The sequence below is a fragment of the Glycine max genome, chromosome 18 (assembly GCF_000004515.6).
Source record: "Glycine max cultivar Williams 82 chromosome 18, Glycine_max_v4.0, whole genome shotgun sequence".
Taxonomy (NCBI): Eukaryota; Viridiplantae; Streptophyta; class Magnoliopsida; order Fabales; family Fabaceae; genus Glycine; species Glycine max.
This window is the reverse complement of record NC_038254.2, coordinates 53,592,342-53,616,085: the sequence shown is the minus strand read 5'-3', so window position 1 is coordinate 53,616,085 and position 23,744 is coordinate 53,592,342. Positions and strand designations below refer to the sequence as shown.

The 23,744-nt window shown below is 31.0% G+C and overlaps 2 protein-coding genes across 2 annotated transcripts; both read right to left on the bottom strand.

The window, feature by feature from the left end:
* Window positions 1-2,277: 2,277 nt before the first annotated feature.
* Window positions 2,278-4,265, bottom strand: LOC102668087 (uncharacterized). The gene has a single exon (XM_006603512.3). The coding sequence runs from the start codon at window positions 3,539-3,541 to the stop codon at window positions 2,636-2,638; it is 906 nt and encodes a 301-aa protein (XP_006603575.1). The 5' UTR covers window positions 3,542-4,265; the 3' UTR covers window positions 2,278-2,635.
* A 7,928-nt stretch (window positions 4,266-12,193) lies between these two features.
* On the bottom strand, window positions 12,194-18,341 carry LOC100799689 (poly(rC)-binding protein 4). Its single transcript, XM_003552417.5, has 9 exons — window positions 17,909-18,341; window positions 15,852-15,953; window positions 14,859-15,080; window positions 14,448-14,506; window positions 14,249-14,340; window positions 14,027-14,139; window positions 13,352-13,414; window positions 12,579-12,655; window positions 12,194-12,348 (listed from the first exon to the last, which is right to left on the bottom strand). The coding sequence occupies exons 1-9, from the start codon at window positions 18,254-18,256 to the stop codon at window positions 12,336-12,338; spliced, it is 1,089 nt and encodes a 362-aa protein (XP_003552465.2). The 5' UTR covers window positions 18,257-18,341; the 3' UTR covers window positions 12,194-12,335.
* Window positions 18,342-23,744: the final 5,403 nt, after the last annotated feature.

The following is a 23,744-nucleotide window of genomic DNA, read 5'->3' as shown; positions in this document are numbered from 1 at the left end:
TTTAACATAGCAGTACTGAAAAAAGGGAAACCCACAACTAGGCAAAAGCAACAATCCGTAAAATCCCAATTGTGAACAAATCTAGATCAGGAAAACCTTCAATATTGAAAAACTCAAATCTAAAAATGCAAGCCAAATCCATGCAATTGAAAAAATGAGATGAAAATCCGCTCTATTTGTCTTCATTCTTGTTAACTCCTATTCAACCCAACCCTAAAGTGTGAAAATGGAGAGTGGTGACTCTCAGTCATATATTTTAATCTAAAACAATTATAATTAAATATTTTTTCTCACAATAATTAAAAAGTATAGATAGATAGATACAAATCAAAATTCTAGATTAGCTCCCTTGTATATTTTTTTTCATTACCTCATCATATCCCATTCAAACTAATTAATTGACTGAACCTTCTCACATATCTTTGTTTATAACAAAAACAGATTCACTAAAATAATCACAAAATTCTAAACAAACAAATGGACTAGTCGTGCGTGTATCCTAAAATGAATTAGAAGATTCCACCAAAAAGAAAGACCGAGCCCACCCTCATGCTCCATCGCAGTCTGTGTATAACAAGTAAAATAATAAACAGTATATGCATTTAAAAGGGGTAGCCAAGGGGGAATTAAACTAGCCACAGAAAGTGCTTAAATGGTGTGGGCCCCACTTATGAGCGTCACCAACACTTGCAATGGTTTTGTGTGTTCCAATTCACCACCACAAACCGCAACATTCATTTCAGTTCAAGTGGGTGTCACAACCTGTTCATTATGCTGCTCACCACTATCTTCACTTTTGTTCAAACCTAATTTCAATTTTCTTGCTTTTTCATCCACCAACAATACATTACATTATACAACAGCTTCTTTTGAGTATTACATTAGCCATTAGGATTATGTTGTTTAATAATCAAAAGGTTTGACAGTTAAGTTTAAAGTTTCTTTTCTTAAAAATAAACTAGGATTTTGAAAACTAAATATGTTTGGGTTAACATTAGTGAGGCCTTGTAAGTTTGCTAACGAATTAGAATCATTCCTTTTTGCATTCGTCTGTTGAATTTGTCTTAAAAATCGTGCAACTACAGTTTCAACCCATAATTAAACATGCATGAAATTATTATCCATTTCATTTTATATTTATACTTTTTCTATTCATTAATAAGCTGAGTTTTCTTGCATTGCTTTTGTTTAAACTTATTCTTGATTTTGGATCAAGAGAAAAATCCTAGTGTGTTCGGAAGTACTTCCATGTCTCACGTTAAGCAAAAATTAGCGCAGAAGTTATCCTTGAAGCGTCATAATTCATGTGCGTTTTTTCTTTCATTTACTCAGTTTCAAACATGCGTTTAACTCGGTTTAAACACAACTCATTGCTATTGACGTGAGCTACTTCTTCTATTGACACGATTCCAAGCATGCAGTTAATCTAGCTTAGACTCAATTCCCATATCATAATGGAATTATTATTTTTATGTTTATATTTGTCATTAATTGTTTTTACATTGACCTTTTAAATGCCTTTATTCAAATTCTCATAAAATGTCAACATTAAATTATTATTTTTGGTTTCTATATCTTATTGTTCAAAACACAATGGAATTCTTTATATAAAAAAAAAAAAAGCAATGGAATGCTAATTATGAACTTCTCTCCGGCAGGTTGAATTTAAATATCAATTTTATCATCTATTTTTTTATATAAAAAATTTAGTGTCTTTATGATGTTTGATTGTAACACCATGTTTAGTTCGGAGTGTCAAAATGACCTTTATCACAGAGATACATTTTTCTCTTTAAGATTATAATTAAAACAACTATTTTAAAAAGTTATAAAACAATCAAAGTATTTTTTAAAAAAATAAACTAATTCAAATACACAATTTTAATATTGGGTGTGTAGTTAATACTCTAAAATGTCAATTTAACCTTTTGGATTTCTCCACCAAAAGTAAACTTAACAGAACTCATTTTACTAACTGAACCCCGAAACGAAATTGGTTGAAACATCAATTTTTTACATTTTATTTACCGGTTCATACTTAATTGAAAAGAACTTCCCAATATTACAGCTAAAAAAATTAACAAGGAACGTGTAACTATTTAGTATTTACACTTAAGCCATTTATTTAATTTCTATTGATAAATTACCTCCAATTGAACAACCAACATTTACATTTATTAGTACACAAATAATTTTATTTTAATAACACGGTCAAAACTAATAATTGAAAGCTCTCAGTTGTCAGTTGAGAAGGTAAATAAATAATGAAGGATGCAATAGTCTTAATCCAGCATTGTGAAATAAATGTATAGGAACAAATTCCTAAGGACATTAATCCCATACACATTTGCCAAACAATTAAAGTCAATGTAACATCACATCAAATACATGTAACTGCAAAATCACACCAATGTCAACTAGTATATCTGTAAAAATTAAAATTAAAATAAAACTAGACTTGTGTTTTCATATAGTGAACACTTTGTGTACAAAGAGAATTTTTTAAAAAAAATCTGTTTTTCTTCTTCTTTTTTTTTTTTTTTTCCCTTTACGCTGAAGAAATGAAATGAAGAATGTTCATAAAACCGGAAACAAAAGGATGAAACATCACCGGGTCGGGTCGGGTCATACAAAATCAACGGTTATGGTTGTTGACTCGTCCAAAATCCGCAAGCTTCCTGGAACGGTTGGCGCAAAACGACGCCGCGGCGGAGAGATGAGGCTTCGCCGCCGCGGCTCTGACCTCCGCCGCTGCCGCCATCTCCGGCGGCAATCCCTTGTGGTTCCACCTCCGGTTCGGACTCGCCCGAACTAGAGGACTCAGCCAAAGCGCCATACCCGAACCAGACGAGCTCTTCGTGTGCCCTAACCTCGACCGCCGCGCCGACGGCGCCACCGTCGGCGATCTCCGCCACCACGGCGAAGCCTCTGAGACGTATCCGCTTCCCGATGGTGACTGATCGCACTCGTCGCCGAAATCCTCGGTCGTCACCGGCGACATTCCGCGATCGGACGGGCGGTACCGCCGCCGCGGGGCGGAGGAGGAATATTCCTCCGTCGTTCCGGTCCGATCCTTGTTCCTCCGGCGCGTGGGAAAAAACGCCGAGAACCACGACGGCGATGCGTACGAGGCTTGCTCGCACGACGGATCCGACTGGAACTTCTCCGATCTGGTCCTGAAGATCTTCGCGAATATGCGGAACTTGTTGAAGCGTTTCTTGAACGACTTCGCGTCGGCGTGGTAGGCGGAATCGCCGGCGCAGAAGGTGGGACCGAGCTGCGGAGTGCTGTAGAAGAGCCTGTCGCGGCGGTCGTCGTGCCAGGCGGCGGCGTAGTCGGGCTTCCGGCGAGAGACGTAGGGCGAAACGGAGCGAGGGAAGATTAACGGTGGCGGAGGGTTAGGGTCTGAGTTTCTGGAATATTCGTCGGAGGCGCGTGAGATGACTCGGGCGGCGACGAGGGCTATGAGGCGTTCCCTTAGACAGGAGGCGCAGACGCCAACGGTGCTGCTAAGGTCTGAGGTATGTTTCTTGCACTTCATTTGGGGGTTGCATACGACGCCGTTTTCTGCGTTGTGGGTGCGTTTTGGGTTTGGGTTGTTTTCTTGGGCAGCAGCATTCGCAGGGAGATCTGATGGAGGATTCAAGATTGAGATGGCTTGCTTTGTCTTCTTAGAAAATACAAACTGAAAGAAGAGAGAGCATTTGTTGCTTGCTCTTGTTCAGTCTCAGTGTAAGAGTCTATTATATTTAGAGGAGAGAGAACATAATCAAAACAAGGGGTCAAATTACTTTGAAAGATACATTTATCTTCACATTACAAAACTATATATATATACCATTATGTTATATAGTCGTAATATTTAGAGAAATAAAAAAAATTAAATATGTAATTGTGTTAAATATATGAAAAAATTATCAACTTGAGATTATTTCAATAGTCTTATTCAACTCATACATATAAGATTAACTCCAATGAAGAATATATGTAATTTAAAAAAAAGGAAGTATTTGAAGGATAAATATTATAGTTTATTATAATTTTATCTTAGTTGAATAAGATTTTTTTCTATATAAATATTATCACCTATACCAAAAAAGGAAGAAAAAGAGATAAAATATGATAAATAGTATCGTGTGATAAGAAGAAAAAAAACTATGAATGTTAATAGAATATATCAAATATCATGGTATTTATATAAATTTCAAGTGAAATAAATTAATGCTTGAATTGCATGTATTTTGGAGGGTGAGAAATGAAAAGGAAAAAAATAATAAATATGATAATTGGTCTAATAAAAAAATGAAAAAAAGGTATAAAATATAGATAAAAAATAGAGTAGGGACAAATTGAATTGTAAACTTATATAGCTTGAAGAAAAGGATGGAGAAACAACTTTGCTAGCAGGACAGATAAGGAAAGGTTCAGGCTCGATTGGAAGATGTATGATTCATACCACATCTGCTTATAGCTAGATTATTGTTCACTTTTATATATTTTAATTACAGGGGGTTTGATTCAGTGTGTCGTCTGTGTTTGGTTTTAAGTAAGAGAATTGACCGAGTGTAAAATTATTTTTTATATATTTCATTTCACAGTGTAATAGAAGATTTTAAAATTAATTATGAGATTGACTTGAAATGACTTTAAATAATTTAAACTTTTATGTTCGATCAAAAAAATTATACTGAATTTTAGTATTAGTTCTGTAAAATTGATTCTAAGGTTTTTTTTATTTATGTTTGATTTTTTTTCTTTGTAAAATAAAGGTAGGTAGCACTCCTCCACGAGTAAAATAGTGTAAATATTTGTATAGTGGTGATATTTTAATTAATTTTATGAACTTATATATGATATCCTATTAATTAACAGTTTTTTTTTGTTGCAACCTATTACTTAATAGATTAATGGATTTAAAATTTTATACAGTACAAAATTTAATTAAATTAATGAAAGCACCAATTTAATGATAAGTCCAGTTTTATAAATATTGATTAGGATATTTTATGATAGTTTTAATTGCTATATAGAGATAATGTAAAATAATTTTACACTATTAAAATTAATAAAAAAAATTATCATTAATATGATTTTAAAATACTTATATCATATATGATTATGTTTATTTGTGAATTAATGATTTTTATAATACCATACTGCACATACTAATGTCTCTTCTGATACATTAAACAAGCTTATAGCTTTTAGCAAAACACGGATGGAGCTGGAACAATTTTTCTTAGAGTTTAATTATAAAATAACAAAATGAAATATACAATGTTTTTACCTGTAATGTGTAAAATTTGTTTTCCTCATTTCACCGCTATTTTAACAGAAACAGAAAATAGGTGATTGAGGATAAATATAGTTATTTTGAGATTTTATCTCTCTCTCTATATGTATATTATGAAACTTCCATCCAAATAAGAACTAGATCATTCCTCTTCTCCCAATTTTTTCAGTTTCTCTCTTTAGGTGTCATCCAAAGTCAAAGTAAATACTCCTAAAAAAAACTCAAAGTGATCTAATTCATGGTGAGATTTGGAAGAGGAGGAAGGAAAATAAATATACCCATTTGGTCATTACATAAATGGATTACCAAAAGAGAACCACTACTACTTTAAGTAAATTAATTTCAATAGTTGAAGAATGTTGTGTGGTATTGACGATTATGTAACCTAATCTTATGTTTTACTAACCAGATATCTAGCATTGTGGGCATACAATTATTCTTTAGTTGAATCTTTGTTTGTGGTTTATTACCGTTTTCATCCCCCAAAACTTTTTAAAATCATTTTTTTATATTTCAAAATTTTGATTATTTTGCCTTAGACTTTTTCCTTAATTATTAGTTTATCACTATTCCGTATAAGTTGAATGAAAAAATAGAACACTGAAGAGCGTGAATGCCACGCTTCACATGGTTCCTTGATTCAGTCAACGAGGTCAAATTTTGGCGTTTCGTCATCATGAACCAATCATCTTTTAATGGTTTGCTACAACGGTTACCATCTTCTTTTTCAATGCACGCTGTAACAGGTTGTGGGATTTATTTTTTTTCTCTTCCTTTTTCTTTTTGGCATACGTGGCCCAACCTTTATTTTAAAAATTTAACATAAAGGTTGAAAGTGAAACAACCAAAATAAATGAAAAAAAGTTACCTTGCCCAGAAGATTGAGTGAAATATTTGTATTGGATTGACATCATCTCCTTTTGCTAATTAAAACGAGGGTATCATCTTACACCTATCTCCATCACTCGTTCACAATAAAATTTCACCTATAAATATTGTAACATGTCACCGTTTTTACAGACGCTCAATTAAAATTATCCTAAGAGTTTCTTCTTCTTTTTTTTACAGAAAAAAAATTGTTTTATTTGATACAAACAGATCTTATAAGTCATTTCGCATATATATATATATATATATATATATATATATATATATATATATATATATATATATATATATATATTAATAGGTCTCACAATTTTTCTTAATGAAAAAAACATATTCTTGTAGAGAAACAGTTCTTACATATAGTATTATAAAATGTCTAACTGTGCATGTAAGCTCAATTTTTTCCCCATTTCCCCCCTACTTTTTCCCCCCTACTTTCTTTCTTCTGGTTTTTCTTGTTTCTACCGTACAAAGTATGGGTGCTTATCTAGTTTGACTTCAATATAGTGAAACCAGATAAAAACTAATTTTTAAGCTTAAGAACTTTGATAATCAATTCTCATAAAAAATGTTGTAAAACTTTTTTAAAAAATAAACAAGTTTACCATAAGTAGCTTATAAAAAAAACATTTATATCAAACAAGTTTATTTTAAATATAGTAGTTTTAAGCTAGTCAAATGAGTTTAACTCCTTAAAAGTCTTACCAAATACAATTGGTCCTTTTTATAATTCACAAAAATACCATTGGGTGGCTGTTATTGTGGCACCAAATATGAAAATACAAAAGCACAATAGCTAGGAGAAGGAAGGCCAAGGCCTAGTGGTTGATGATGTTATTTACATTGTTGTTTGGATTCTGACACATCATTTGATATGCCCTTCTTGAGAAACTTAAAGGATGGTTTAACCTTGGAGGAATTGGTATGATAATGCCATTACTTGCACGCATTAAGGTTCTCAAGCCCTATTAATGACACTGATATAAATTTGCAATACAATTTAATTTCTTTTCACCTTTACCACACAAGTTTCATATGCTTTTCGTTTTGTTTAGGCTTGACAATCCATATGTCAAAGAAGTGAAGTAACCCGTCTAGAAACAAGCTCTAAATTCATCAATTTTCATTTTTTAAAATCAGTTTTCTGTTTTTTATTTACATCGGATTGGATTTGAACACCCCACACTCCTAAAAATCACCCTTATTTTTTATATATATAAATTGATTCTTAAAAATGTTCATCTCTAGAGAATTTTCTAGCGCTTTTTTGTGGATTTTTTGGGTACTATGGAATGTGAACTTAAATGATGGGTCATGGGGGAACACTACTGGATTCACGAGGTCGAAGAACGTGCTTTTGGGGTTTGACAAATTAGGGCGTGTTTGGACCTTTACACTAAACATTAATGCTGTGGACGAAAGAGAACAATATGAATTTCCAAGTTGGGGGAAAGACGGCAGGAGGTTTATTGACAAAGAAACTTGTGCAGTTAATTAAGCTACCAAATTTGTTCCTCGAAATTAACTCATAATAAATGTTACAATTTTCATTTTGAAATAAAAATGGGTTCAAATTTGGACCTTTCTTTAACGTACTAGTATGTGTGATGTTGAACTTTCTTCTTCAAATTAATGTTTTCAACGATCAAATATATTGCTTGCTTGAATGGGTAATCTAACAAGCCGGATATGTGGTTGACGCCAAGCAACACATTAAAGTTTGTTAATGTGAAAACGATGATTCCACGTTTAGAGTCTCTAGACGTTGGAAAAATATTTCAATTCTTAATTCAGTTATTTTCCTTTTTTAAGACGATTATTTCTCTTTTAATTTTATAAGCAAAACTGAAAATAATGACTAAATTATAGTTCAATTTCTATGCATAACTAGTAGGGGTGAAAATGAGTCGACTAGTTTGTCGAGGGCCTTTGGCTCGGCCTATGTAAGGTTCGGCTTGACTCGACTTGTATACTATAAAGGTCAAGTTTAAACTTTTTAAAAAAATTTTTTAGATAAAAAGGTCAAGCTCAAACTATAAAAAAAAACTTATTAAGCTTGACAAGTCGGCTTGTTTAACTAATAATAATAATAATAACTTTATTTTACCAAATCTTATTTTATCCAAATTTTATTCTATATAGATTTTATTTTATCCAAATTTTATTTCATCCAATCTTATCTTATCTTGTCCAGATTTTATTTTATTTCGTTTATGGGCTTGGACTTAAAATAGATTTGTGAGCTTTCGGGCTGAGGACATATATAACAGCACCAAGGTTTTAGTTTAGAGAGTTTTTTTTTAGGAGAATAATTCTAGGATTTTAGAATTCCAGTTTTTATTACTGTTCATGCACACTGTTCACGTAGAATAAAATTTGTTTTCTACAATTTTGTTTCGGCTTCAATCTATAGTTTCGTTTCTACTAATTAATGGAAGGCTAAGTCTCCAGCATTGTTTTCTCTTGAGGATCAAATACAGTTTCTCTCTGAGGTTTTGTTATTACTATTGAATACTGATCAGTTTTTCCTCTTCACCAATTACTTTGTATTTGTTGCTATTAATCCATGCATGCTTAGTGCTTGATTAATTGTCTCTGCGCTTAATTTATGTTTATGCTTAATGATTAGTTTCGTTCATGATTAATTAGTGTATGTGTTGTTTAATCACATAATGACAGTCTTATGTTAATTTTCGCTTAGTAATTTAATTTAGGGTTGGATGTGGTTGAACTGATTAAGGATAAATTCTCGTAACCTAGAATAAGAGACTTGTTTGTGAATCAAGGGGAAACATGTTTTAATTCTGTTATTTTCTAATTCAAATTTGCTTGCTGTTTAATTTACAAAAACAAACAACCCCCTAATTCGTTACTGTTTTATTACTATCTGTTATGAACGTTTGGTTGAACATTGTTTGTTGGGAGATGATCTAGGATCACTTCCTAGATACTGCATTTTTAATGTTTATTTGATTCAGGTACGACCTCGATCAATAGTATATAAGATATGGTGTGAGTAAGATGAAATTATTGTAGATATATTTTTTTAAAAAATATTTAATATAATTTTATATTCAAAAAATTGGATTAAAAATTGTTAATTTAACTACTAATAATTTTTGTTTGGCTATATTAGTGCAAATCATCTCTAATCCATATATTTTTTAATATTATGCTCTTTTTATTTTCTTTTGATATACTTTATGCTTTAACGACTTGAATTCAATATGATTTTTTTTATCAATTATTTTTGGATTTGTACATTACTTATACGAAATTTTATAAGTTTCTTTTTTTAGTTAGTATTTCACTAGGTTTTAAAATAATTAATTAATTAAAGACGTCTTTAAACAAACTTTTAAATAGGCTCGTGGATCAACTCAGGCTTTTATGTAAACCGAGCCGAACTTAAAAAAAAAAAAAACCTATGACAGGTAATGAGCCAAGCCTTACATATTCAACTCAAGCCGAGCTCAAGCTTAGTAAAGCTTGGCTTGGCTCATTTCCACCCCTATGCACAAGCCACAAACAATTTAAATAATTTTTACATTATCAATCAATTAAATTTATGTTTAGTATAATTTTTAGAGAAAAAGGATTATACACATCATTCCAACGCATTTATATTTAAAATTGGTTTTTAAAAAAATGTGACGATTTCTAAAGGTTTTTAGTTTGTATAATTTAATATTTTTTTTATTTTTCATTCTTGTAAAATTATTTTTTGGTTTTAATCCTTATAAATTATATATAAATGCGTTGGAATTATGCTTTCCGAAATGTAGAGGTAAATTTTCTATGTAGATCATGATCATTGATCAATAGATTGAAGTATTGAACTAAGGTTAAAAAAAATGCATACGAAATATGGTCAGCACACTGATCGATATATAAACCTTGAACAAACTTTTATATATTATGCATTCACAATGTATAATGTATTTTACCTTTACTTGATAAAAAAATTTGTATATATGATAAATTTAATGATTTTGATTTTTTTTAAAAGAAATATAATTTAATAATGATGCACTATCATTCATGATGGTTTAAGAGTGAATGAAAATGTAAAATTATGTGTATAATTCTTTTTCTCTAAAAATTATACTAAACATAAATTTAATTGATTGATAATGTAAAAATTATTTAAATTGTTTGTGGCTTGTGCATAGAAATTGGACTATAATTTAGTCATTGTTTTCCGTTTTGCTTATAAAATTAAAAGAAAAATAACTGTCTTAAAAAAGGAAAATAACTGAATTAAGAATTGAAATATTTTCCCAACGTCTAGAGACTCTAAACGTGGAATCATCCAATTTATAGTTAAAAGTTAATTTCTTTCAAAACATAAATTATTGAAATAAATTTATTTCTCACAATAAAATATTTTTATACATATGTTTGGAAATGAGTGTTTATAAGAAAAAATAAATTATACCTCGTTGGAAATAAATTTATTTCTCACAATAAAATATTTTTATACATATGTTTGGAAATGAGTGTTTATAAGAAAAAATAAATTATACCTCGTTGGATAAAGAATGTATCCACTAATCTCATTACTTCTTGACAGTAAAATATATGACTAATCTCTTAACTTATTTTTTATAATTTTAAAATAATCTCCTTATTTAATTAAATACACATTAATCCTTTTATAAATTTTATTACTTTCAATTTTTAGGCACAAATTTAACTTTTTTAAGATTGACTTTAAGACATAAAACTTATTTTATTAGATTCACCTACATAAAAATTATAAAAATATGATGAAAATTGTGAGACAAGTTCTACATCAATAAAAAAAAGTTCAAAATTTGTAACAAAAAGTTGGAATAAATTTTATAAATTAAATAAAAAAATTATTTTCAAACTTTAAAAAATTAGTGGGCCAATTTAAAAACAAATTAGGGACCATTGGCGTATATTTTAACTTAAGATTTACATTATTATCAATAAAAACAAATTCTGTAAACATTCATACGTAATATATAGCAGACGATAAAATCTAACTCAATTAATTGACTAAGGATTCGTTTGGTTTAATATTAGTTGTTATAAATCTCAGGATCGTATTTTTTATTCTTATGAAAAAAAAAATATAAAGCATAAGATACCACACCATCAAAAACCAACAAAGCAAACGAAAGTGATTCAGGTTTCAAGTTCCAAAACTTCACTTTCCAGTGAAAATTATTTATTAAAATCAACAAAGAATAACGTAAGAAGTTAAGTGATTTTGATGGTTCAACCATACCCTTTCAAGAGGCTTTTATCATTTTTGTACATTATGATATAAGTTTAATATATAAGATGCCATAGTTGATAGTGCCACTCAAAACTCGTCAAAGTCATGCCATGCAAGGTTATCAAACTCAAGAGTTTACTTAAACTCGTGAGAGTTTCATAGACTCAACTCGTAGACTCGTAAAAGTCTACTTCATATAAAAATAATAACAAAATATCTATAAATAACATAGTAATTAAACATTTGAACAATATAATAAATCATAAATTTCACAATACTTAAATAATCAAGTCTAGTAATGCATCACTACTAGATAATAACTTGTAGATATTATAGTAGTGGTAGATCATTCCCATTGAGAATTTGATGTTATTAGAGAACAAGGATTTGATAAATGAAGGTATGTTGAACACTAAACAAACAAAAAATAACTCAAAATGATTTATATTTTGGTCTAATTTTTTTAACTCATTGACTCAGTGATAAACTCGAGAGTCTACCAAATTTTCTTAAAATTTATAGAGTTTATTAAAAAAAGAGTTTACTTAAGAGTCAACTCATATAGAATAAGTAGACTCGTAAACTCGTAATAGTTAACGAGTTAACTCGAGAGTTTGATAACCATGATGTCATGCCAACATCTCATAAACGTGTTACATTATACACAGGCATTCGTATAATTATGTAGAAAAAATAAATATATACCTTCAACTATATTTAGAACAATTGATTGGGTGTAAGCTGAGAAAAGTTTCAACATCAGCAACTGAATATCCACTACAATTAACACGGCAAACAAATGCTATCCATCTAACAAATCTTACTAACACAAAAAAGCACCCCAAGGTGAAGCAACATAGCTGGATTCATAGTAGACAGGAACTAGAGATTTTGGCTTTCTTGGTGTCATCTCTGGAAGCTGAATAGACCAAGAATCTTTTAAATTTTGGTCCTTACTGTTAAAATATTACTCCGTATATTTTTCCAAACTTGCAAATTTCAATCATTAAAAGATTGGTTCCCATTTTTTTACAAAGAACTAGTCTCATAATTTTGATTTACTATTAAGGTACTAGTTCACGTGACCAAAATTCTAACAGATGAAAATATAAAGGATGGATATCCAAACACAAAAAACTAATTGCTTACGCTGACTGTTGGGTGCCAGTCTGTTGTATCAACTGAGAGTATATATATTCATCAACTCTCTGTTTTGCCAAAGCTACCTGTTCACCAAATTCAAGTTTCAACAAAAAAAAAAAAAATCACAACAGCCCAAAACAATCAACGAGGGTAGAATGAGCATGCGACAGTTTCAATTCCATGTCAATAGCACTTTGCCTTTGATATAAAAACTCAAATTAAATTAGTATTTTGATCTAAGCTGAAAAACCCTATCTAGTTTTTTGTTTCAAGAAGATCCTAGACCAAGGAAAAACGAGGTAGGACATGGACAAAGACACATGATTTGAGAAGTTCATGTATTTTGAATTGTCTTCTCTGATGTATAAGAATTAATATTGATCAAGGTCAAGGATCAAGCCTAGCATCAATTTGTTTTCTCTTGAAGAAGCTAGCCAGGACTGCTACAAAACCTTTGCCATCCTCCCACCCCACGCCACCCCCAGTTGACCAGAGGAAGGTGCCACTAGGCAGTCTAGGCTAGGAGGCCCTTGCCTTTCTTTCACAAAAGAAATAAACAATCCATGTCATTGATGTAAGAAACTAGAAATATAGAATTGCTAACTATATGATTAATTTTATTCAATTAATGATTATTCATATGCACTTACTAAGATAGACATTCACTTGAGAAAACCTAAACTAAAACCAGTCTGGGGTAGACAAGTACTAGCAAAATTTGCATAAATTGATTTAATAGTATATTGAAAAGGCTAAAAATCAACAATAGACAAGATCACCTGTTGAGCACTACCACCAAATTGAATTTGTCTATGCTTCTGTTCACCCTTACCACCATAAACCTGCAACATTTTCCAATTGATGAAGATATAAATTAGATGAAAATTAGTTCAGGGAATTTTAAGTAGGAAAAAACAAACAATTTAGAAACCACCATTTAATATACATTAGAATTACCCAAGCTCTAGAACCTATAAGAATATCATTATTTTAACAACATAATTTGATTTATCAATATATGTTGAAAACAGATCAAGTGATCAAATACGCTATATGCTGTTTAATAATCATTCAAGAAATCTAGAATTCTCAATTCTCTTGATTTTTTTACTAATGTATATATTTTATAAGTATGTTTGGTTCATATAAACACTGAAGCTAATGGGAGATCCACGAAACCTTGTTTCTCACAAATAAAGTAAAACACAAAATTCAGGCCCAGCATCTATATTGGTGTCTGTGTCAATATCCTACAATAGTAGGTCTTGAATGGTTTTAAATGCAAATGTGAGATCCAGGGGTTCTTTAATTTTATGCAGAAAACGGTATAGTAACAATTAAACATGAATCCAGCAAGTAACATCTATTGTAGGAGGACACTGACTTTATACTTGATGCAGTCACACATTTAAGCTATTGCTGTGCTTCAAGACACAAAGGAGTAGAAGACTAACCTTAATCATTGCTCCAGACTCATTTCTGATCCTCGAGATGTTTGAGCCACACCGGCCAATCAACCCACCAACCATCGTTTCCGAAATCAGCATCTCGAATGTAACATAATCAACTGCAAGATTGGTTGTCCTAGAGATGAAGTGATTGTAAGACAATATTCTAAACTTGATATAACTGTTAAATGGCAGCTAAATGTTCTGTTATAGAAAACATTAAATAACCTGAAGTTGGGTCAAGATATGGCTGGGATGGTCGAATTGCAGCATAGTTGTATGTTGGGCTAATTGAAATCACTTGTCTTGGTGGGTTTTCCCTATACCAAAGAGTTTATATATAGCAAAATGACAAACTAATTTTCAAAAATAAATTATAACCAGGTTCAAAACTAATTAATACATATACAGAAGTTCACAAGCAGACCTTAGTTGACAACCTATCTCCTCCAAAGCTTTCATGACTGCAGGAACATCTCCTGATAACTAATTTCAACAAGAATGTTGATCAAAATTCAGATTTCAGGAGTAAATATAAAGCAGTAACAAAAAAATATGATGGCAAGAATGGCAGAGCAAAACCTTGTTATCATTTCAGGAAAACTATAAAAGATTAATAACATTGTCATTATGTTGGTCCATCTGTACATTTAACCATTTAAGTTGTCAACACACATAGTACGTGAAATTTCAAAGAACAAACTAAAGTTCCTCATCATCTTGGTTAAAATAATAAAGTTAAAATATCTATGGTGAAGGCAAGGTTACATTGAGTGTTTCAGAAAAAACCAAAATCCCTCATACTAAAAATTGATGAGCATCATTTTCGACATCTCACCTGCACAACTCTGTCAGATTCATGAGCAGAAGCACATAAAGGCAACTGATTTGGTGCAAGAACAGTAATAGAGGCACCAGAAGAGTCCCTCAACTTCTCAATGTTTTGACCAGACGTCCCAATTAATCCACCTGCCTGGGACCCTGCAATCAAAAGTCTTATCGTATTGGCAGCCACATGTCCTGCAGTAACTTTTGACGCATCAAGACTGCTATCATCTTCCTGTTATATAGAAGCATAACTTTATTAATGCCTCTCAATAGCAGAGACAAACAAAAGTAACACCCAACAGGGCCACATGATTATTAACAGAAGTACTTAATAATCTAAAAAATAATGGTCTACAAAAACTGAAATGCCCACGTGCCTATCAGAAGTACAAGATGAGCAGGTTAAGACCCCTAACCAGATTTAAAATTAAATCAAGAAAAAAAGTTTTAAATCATGATGCATGGATACAGGGACATGTATTGTTTCCAAAATAATAGTATACAGGGGTACTTTATAAGAAAGATAGCATACAGGTATGACAAGGTATGTAACAATATTATACTACATGAATTCATTACAAAAATAAATAAATATTTAAGTTGACATGTTATAGTATCATAGAGCCAAAGCTTTTTATGTTTTAATTGTCAAATTCCTTTCAAGGATGCTTCCTAACATTGTTACATATTTCAACTTATTTCTATCCTGTTCAAACATCTACCAAAATGTTCCAATTTTTTCCTCCAAATCCATGGATATATATAGAAACAAGAGTTGAGTAAAGGAAAGCATTAGTATTTCTCAAGTTCTAAAGCTAGACAAACAATAAACTATATTATTTTAAAATAAAAATTCAACAAGGTTCACCACGGTTTTCAGAATATATTATGAAACAGGGTAATAACAAAATCAGCAATCAAAAGTCACAACAATCTTCAAAGCTCATGTCTAATCATATATTAAAGAAAGCAAGTGAGAGAAAATCAATCAGGACCATCTTACCTTTAAAATTAAATGGGCTATTTGCTCAAGAGCTTTCTCTGCATCAGTAACTTTTTCATCATTGTCCTTAGAACTAATAATGATAACACGCTCTTCATGTCTCTGTCGAAAAGGAAAACATGAGATTGGATTAGTAAACACCAATTAGACTGAATGATAACCAGACACATTTATCTTAAATGCAAATTTAAGCACTTCAATCAATATATTAATCATTCATTAATAATCAACAAAACTAAATTAAGTTAACAGCATTTGACCTGATAGGGTAGGGATTTATTTCTGTTTAACATAAACATCCAAATATACAATATTCAGATAAGGATAAGGATTTTTTATTTTTGGATCCTAGTAGGCAAGACTTGCTTGGGAAAATATTTTACACCTCATCTATGCCTATGTAATGGTAGCTTCTGTTGACAATAATAAATAATAATACAAAAAACTCTTTTCCTTTTTTACTGGTAACAAAGCTCTGGTATATATATCAGAGTCATGACAGAATCAGTTTTGACAGGAGCCAACCAAGGCCCGGCATCCCTGGGGCAAATAATTGACAGTACTTTCAGGGCCAACTAAAGTCCTATCACAAAAATACTTTTGTGATTCTTCATGCTTTAATGCAATCAACAGTCTTCAATTAACTGCTCACAAATGGAATGGTAAAAAAAAACAAAACTGGAGTTAGCAGACAGGAGCTTTGTGATTGATGAAAAGGAATTGGATATCTGAATGGCAAAGTTAAACAACTAAAATTGGTGAGCCAGGGGCAGATCAAAAAAACATCTGGGGGCCAAAGTGAATCAACTTTGAAATGCATAATTGTATTAGCAGGTTACAACTTACAAGAGTACAGCTTTTTTGATATAAAAACTAGAGTCTACATGAATAATTTTTAAAAGAAAATGAGGAGGAAGGGCGGGGGCACACTTGCCCCTCTCATTCCATCCCTGGTTAACTCTTCCTATGTAGTGCAGAGATACAAAAAACACCATGGCAACTGGATGACTTGTAAAACAGGGTTAAAATTTAGAAATTAGAATAAGGATCAAGTAGGATTTTCTTTTTTGTTTAAAAACAAATCAGAATAAAGGATATTAACAAAAGGGTAAGGTTTTTTCTTTGTTTTCCTAGTAGGAAGACTGGCATCAGAAAACTCCGAACCAAAAAGGAGGAAAGGGTGAACTTTATGTAGCAGTTACACAATAGTTATCATCTGCAAAATAAAAATCCAGTGCAACCGCTGTAGGAATTGTAGTCAAGAGTGGACATGCTTCAACTTTTACAATACAAGATAATACAACATTCCCAATTTTCTCAAAAAGAGATGCAGCTGAGAAATCAGTTGCCTCAGATTACGCTATTCCAAATCCAACCAAAGGGTGTCCACACACTATGCAACAAGCATTTGTTACAACAACTGAGTAGCAACTACAAAGAATAACCAATTACTCCTACCACTATCTTAATTCACTAATTTAACTCCCGACAGGCCCTAAACCCAAATTAGATATTGAAAATAGTTCTACCCAAAGTAGTCCTCACTTAGTTTTTCTCTCAGCTTTCTCAGCTACGACGTGTGTTTGCATATCCATGAAGTTGAACTTAACGCCAATTCAACCCCTTCCCTCCTTCATTTTGCATTGGAATGTGTAAAAGGTCCATTCAATAGCAGTGTAACAGCTTTGCAAACACACCCTAAACAGATGCCACAAATAGCAAGCACTAATGCAATCCCCACAAACCCCAAATTAGATATACAGTAATTAGTGTCTTGTAGCATTATAATACAGTAAGTCAATAGTTCCAAAATCTAACTTGCACTCATCCCCTCGTTTTTTTTTTCTTCTTTCGGGCAGCTTCTCAGCTACCAAACAGGCACCATAAAATGAAAACATCAACAAGCCCCATATTAAATACTTAAGATTATTAGTTCTACCGAGAATTTGAACTTGAACTTAAAAACCACCAAAAAATAAAATCCCAAATTTTTTTTGTTATCTCTGCTACCAAACAAATTTATTCAACTAATGAATAAATGAATAAAAAAAACTTACGGCAATAGCGTCAGCGATTTTGATGGTGGCTTTCGTGTCTTCTCGAATCTTCTGTATGCGATGACCTTCCTTCCCGATGACCTTGCCGATGTGGCGGGAGGGCACGACGATCCTGAATATCACATCCTGTCCCTTGGCGCGCTTCGCCGCCGATTGATCCGGCGCGGCGGCGGTGCCAGGAGCCTCGTCGTCACGGCGGCGCTTCCCGGAGGAGGGGGCGGTGTCCTGGGCGGAGAAGGGAATCTGGAGCGGCATGGGAAGGGGCATGTGCATGGGCATGGGCATGGTGGCCATCGGGTTCTGCGGAGGGAGCATGGGGTTTATCGGAATTTGACCTTGCTGCGACATCGCATTCGCTGGTGGGAAAGAGTGACGGGTTTTCTTCGGGAGGAAAATAATAATAATAATAAATATATAGGGTTTTGTCCCGTGGAATTGCCTAATTGACCTTCGTCTGCTCTCTGTTATAACAAACTCGGTATACTTTTTGACCAATTTTAATTAACCATCTCCTGTAAATTTTGTGAATTTCACACATCATCATTCTTTTTTTTTATTCACACATTAAATCTCTTGATGTTTGACATCTTTTTATATATTATATATACTAATCTCGTTAAGAAAAATATATTTAATTAGGATTTGAAAACAAAAGTAAAAGACTTTTTTATAAATAAAAAATCTTATGATATTTAATTAAGATTTTTAAAAAAGATAAAAAAAAATTATGGTATTTATTCAAGATTTTTAAGTTTTTTTTTGTGTCACCAAATGATGGAGGAGTATTATGTGTAATTCAAAAAAAATATTAAGGAGTTTCATGTAATTTGTTCTAATTTTTATAAGAAAAACATCATATTTCGTCTATAAAAATATAAAATGATAACAAATTAGATTGAAAAAAATATAAAAATATCCCTTAAAATATATTCAACCCGGAAAGTTAGTCATTTTGTAATTAACTCTACCAATACATAAACAATTTGTAACACATCTAATGCCGAGAGTTAGTAGGAATAATTTATTTTCTTAAAAAAATAATTATTGTTATGATACACATGAAAATAAAATATAAAATAGATTAAAATGTCTAACAAAAAAAACACAAAATAAAAGTACCCAATCAACACAAAATATTTTCTTGGCTCATCTCATCCCGCCCAAGAAAAAATGGGTCGAGAATTCAAGTCCATCTTGTTTGTGTTTAGGTTGACAGATTGGTCTGCCAAAAAATAAAATATAATAAATATATTTTAATTGATTTTAATTAATCTTATATTTTATAAATATTAAATAATAAATACTTACTAAAAAATTGAATTTATTATCTTAATTTTTGAATAATAATGTATTTAAATATAAAATAAATAAAAATTAATAATATAGGTATAAACTATTAAAATAAATATTATTTTTTTATTTATCACTACCCCTAAAGCATACATAGGTCTACCACTGTAAAGAATACCAGGAGTGGATCCTTTTGTACTAATAAGGGTGGCCTTGGCTACCCAAAATAAAAATAGACATTATAAATTTTGTATGTAGTATGTACACTTTGATTTTGTCTTCCCGTAAATTATTTGGCTATCCTAAAAAATATAAATATGAATATATATTATAAAATTCGTGTGTGTATATATATATATTCTTATATTGTAAATTTTTCTTTCCTTTAACTTGTTTTAATTTATATTTTACATGAATAAAAGTTATAATAAATCTTTATTGGTTAGTTTTAATATATTCATTTCAATTATTTTTTTACTTTTTGAATGTGGCCCCCTCGTAAAAAAATGAGCTTGCTTCGCCCCTAACAATACTCGCATTTCTCTCTCATGTAGTAGAGACTGAATTAAAACCTTCAAAGTCACCATGACAAAAAAATTAAACTATTTTTTCTTCTTGTGTCCAAGTTATTAGTATCAACATGAAAAATAAATAAAAAATTGAAAATTTTCTCTAGAGCTTCGTAACATCTTTCATCAATTTATATTTTTGAATTATTTTAAAATTTATACTTAATGATCAAGTAAATGATCATTTTAGTCCTTAAATTTATATTTTATTATCATATTAATCCTTGAAACTAGGAAAAACTCAAATAAGTTTCTAAACTTTTGTAGAATTTCATTTAAGTTATTAAAATTAACTTTTTTTCTCGTTTTGATCCCTAATTTGAAGGCTTGGGGGATGATGACAATAATATAAGTTTAAAGACCAAAATAAATAAAAAAGATAATTAATTTTAGGAACTTAAGTGAAACCCTAAACAATTTTACGAACTTATGAGTTTTCTTAAGAGTATATCATGATTTCATGCACTAAAATAATAGTGGAATACAAATTTATGAACTAAAATGAATTATGAAATGTTCGGTCTAAAAGAAATAGATGAAAAAATTTATGAAAAAGAACAAAAAAATCAATTGTTGAGATTTTCAATTTTTGAAATAAAACAAGAAAAATGTTACCATTATTCCAATGTACTCTTTTGAACACCCTTTCTTATGGGTTAAATCTTATTGAAAATGACAAAATATTGTAAATCATACATTAAATTTAATGATTATTTATACTAATGTTATAGTTTTCAATGAATTCTAACTAATTGGAGATTATATATTTGAAGATGTTTATTAAAGAAATAGTTCCCACATTCTCACAAAAATAATTTATTATCAATTTTGTTGACCAATTATTTTAGTTTTTTCTATTACACTAAGACAATTGACTATAAACGAAAATCATATATTAGTTTAATAAAAAAATATAAGATCCACATTTTTTGGATTAGATCTTTTCCATCTCCTTTTCTTTCATTTCATCAACTTTTTGGTAAATAAATAAAATGGAAATGATAGAATGAACATCAACATTTTTCTAAAGCTTCCTAATGACAGAAATGAAGTGATAAGAAAATGAGGAGATCCTAACCCACTTTTTATTTCTTTTTACCACCATTCTCCTTCTAACAAACACACATCATTTTTTTTATTCTCACACATATTTTTCTCCTTCTTTTTTTTTTATTTCTCCGCCCAATTAATTCTCTACAACCAAACAAAGCATAAGATCAACCATTAATCCATTATACGACGTTTTGAGATTTTTTTTCCCCAACTAGTTTCTTCCTACACGGTTAAATAATAAATGGGAACACTTTTATTAACAAAAAAATGGCATTGGAGATATGTTGCAGTGTTTTGTATATTTTTTTTACGTGTTTTGTATCGTTGATTGATCGATGTCGTAGCGTTTAGTTAAAGAAATATTGATTAAAATGTTTTTTCTACAACCTTACTTACGATGCTTAAATACAACTTGCAACTTAATTGTACAAGTTGTAGTTATGTCCCATTCAAGATGGGCTTTTTATCTATTAATCTATCTAACATCTATTTAATCCAAGTTTAGGCTAGCAAATTTACCAACTTAACCCCTTCTGAAATTTTGACACCTGTCATTCTGTCAAAAGTAGGGATATTTTTTTAAGTCTAATATCTATTTACCAACTTAACCCCTACTGAAATCGTGACATTTGTCATTCTGTCAAAAGTAGGGGTATTTTAGATATCCTGCCAACTAAACACTTTTAATACAACTAAATACTGGAATTTTTGCCCACGATAAATGTTAGAATTTTGGATGATGTAGAAGGTTTGGGTTGTATTGATTTTTGTTTTTAACATTCTTGTCATTCTTAATTGGTGCTGAAATTGATGTTGTTTCGTAATTCTGCCATTTTTTTGAAACTGAGTTCCCTTTTGTTGCTTTGAATTTGTTATGAAATTGGTGTGGTTGTTGGTTTTTAACTTCTTCTTAATTGTGCCATTTTTTGCTCCGATTAATCTTTGTGTTCTTAATTGTTTTTTGCTAAAATTGGCGTTGTTTCTTAATTGTGCCATTTTACCCTGGGTTGTTTGATTTTGACAGAGAAAAATAAATTGTAATGATCATCTAAAGTTTTTATTCATTTTGTTGCTATCATTCATGGTGTTGATACTGTATGCTGCAATGTTTGGGGATGGGGGGAGACTTAGTTTGGACCCAGTGTATGGTGCAATTATATTATTGGTTGGTAAAATGAGTGGGATGTATAATGTAGCATATGTTGGTTAAGGGAATGATGGATTTTGATTTTTAGAATCAGAATTTTGATTAATATATGTTCTGGGTAAGGATGTAAGGAAAGAAAAGTATAGTAGATAGTATATAAATTGTTTTTTATACTGACCAGGGGTAGGCGGGTAGCAGTATAGAGATTGCTTTATAGGACTAGATGTTGATGTATATTTATATCCTTTACATAATAATTTTTCATTCTTAATGATATTCATTATATTGTGGACACCATTTTGATAAATTGTCCTTCTTTATTCTTGCTGGGGATGATATTTATTGTGGTAAACAACCTTTGCTGCTAGTTATGGGATTCACCAAGGAGGAATTAGAATGAGACCCTGTTGTTAAAGAGGCATTTGCTGAGTTGATTCTAAATTACTAACTGCTATATAATTTTAATTGAGTTATTTGCTGCAAGCTAGGGGATGGTCTGAAATGTGATTGCTCTTTAACTTTATGGTTGAAACACATTTTACCAACATTTTATACTATAGTATACCTTTGAATAGTTATTCAATAGCCCTAAAGGAATTACAAGCTTGTTATAGCAATGAAATGAACACTAAAATCTTATTATACTACAAATTTATATAATCTTATAACATAATTATTTACTTTGTGAGATTACTTTTCTTCGTTCCTATCTTTAAACTCATGAGTAACCAACAGGTTGATTGGAAATGGATTTCAGACAAGAAAGATTTAATCTGGATTCCATAGTTGCTATTAAATTCAGAGCTTGGAATTGGATATCAACTTTGGGGAAAGGACTGGATGCTTCTCTCTATTCATGGCGCTTGGATCCTACACATTGCATCAAATTTCTATCATATGGTCATTCATAATAGTAGTCATACGTAGGGGAATTACGGAAAAGTATTAGGTGAGTCATGGTTTTTCGAACATATGTGATAGGGAAAGGTATGCTCTTCCTTATGATTTCACATTTTTGATATTGTTTTGCTTCTTTATCTCTATCCTTAATCATCCCATGTTTTTTTGTTTTTTATTGGGGTGCAAAAATTTATTCATTTATTTTTCATTGGAATCTGTGGTATGTCAATTTTATTTTGGTCCAACTTGTTTTTTGGTCTTAATGTCTGCTTGATTACAAAAAGGCCAGTAATAAAAGTTGTTTCAGTTCAAATTCCTACCCATCCCCACGAGAAAAAAAATTTTAAGTTAGAAATAAGGGAAAGAACAAGGGAATGATGGTTGGGAAAGAGATGAAATAAAAGCTGAAAGAAGCTTCCCATTCCCTCTTTAAATTTGTTAGAAATGAACATTACTTTTGATTTAAAATCTGTCAAATTCCTATGCATACCCCAGTACTTTTCCCTTACTCTGGTCCCTTACTTTTCATACACTCTTCTCCCCTCTTTTCTGGAGTTTCATCTCATTCTTTCCCTATACATTTCAAAAAAGTTACCTTTTTTAACTCTTTCATCCCATTTTTGATTTAGTTCTTCCTCTTCTTTCTCAAATCTCTCAATAGTTTCTCCTTTTGATGTATCTTTTTTTGGTTTATAATTTCAAATGATGCAGCATCTTTAAATTTTATATCTCGAATGGTTGTGAAATTGTGTCATACTATTTATTGTAGAAATTGTGGTAAACAACTTTTCCTTGCAGAGGTTAACTTTGACAAACATTTCCTTTCTCTTCTAAGTAACCCTCTACTCTGGTACACTGCTACAATCAAATCTGGCTG

What these genes read in the sequence shown, in the direction of transcription:
- LOC100799689 (XM_003552417.5), bottom strand. Translation starts at nt 18,256, where the DNA reads ATGTCGCAGCAAGGTCAAATTCCGATAAACCCCATGCTCCCTCCGCAG. An exon ending in TAGCCCATTTAATTTTAAAG is followed by an intron (nt 15,081 to 15,851) that starts GTAAGATGGTCC and finishes TCTATATAACAG; the next exon opens with GAAGATGATAGCAGTCTTGA. An exon ending in AGTCTGGAGCAATGATTAAG is followed by an intron (nt 13,415 to 14,026) that starts GTTAGTCTTCTA and finishes AAAATGTTGCAG; the next exon opens with GTTTATGGTGGTAAGGGTGA.
- LOC102668087 (XM_006603512.3), bottom strand. Translation starts at nt 3,541, where the DNA reads ATGAAGTGCAAGAAACATACCTCAGACCTTAGCAGCACCGTTGGCGTC.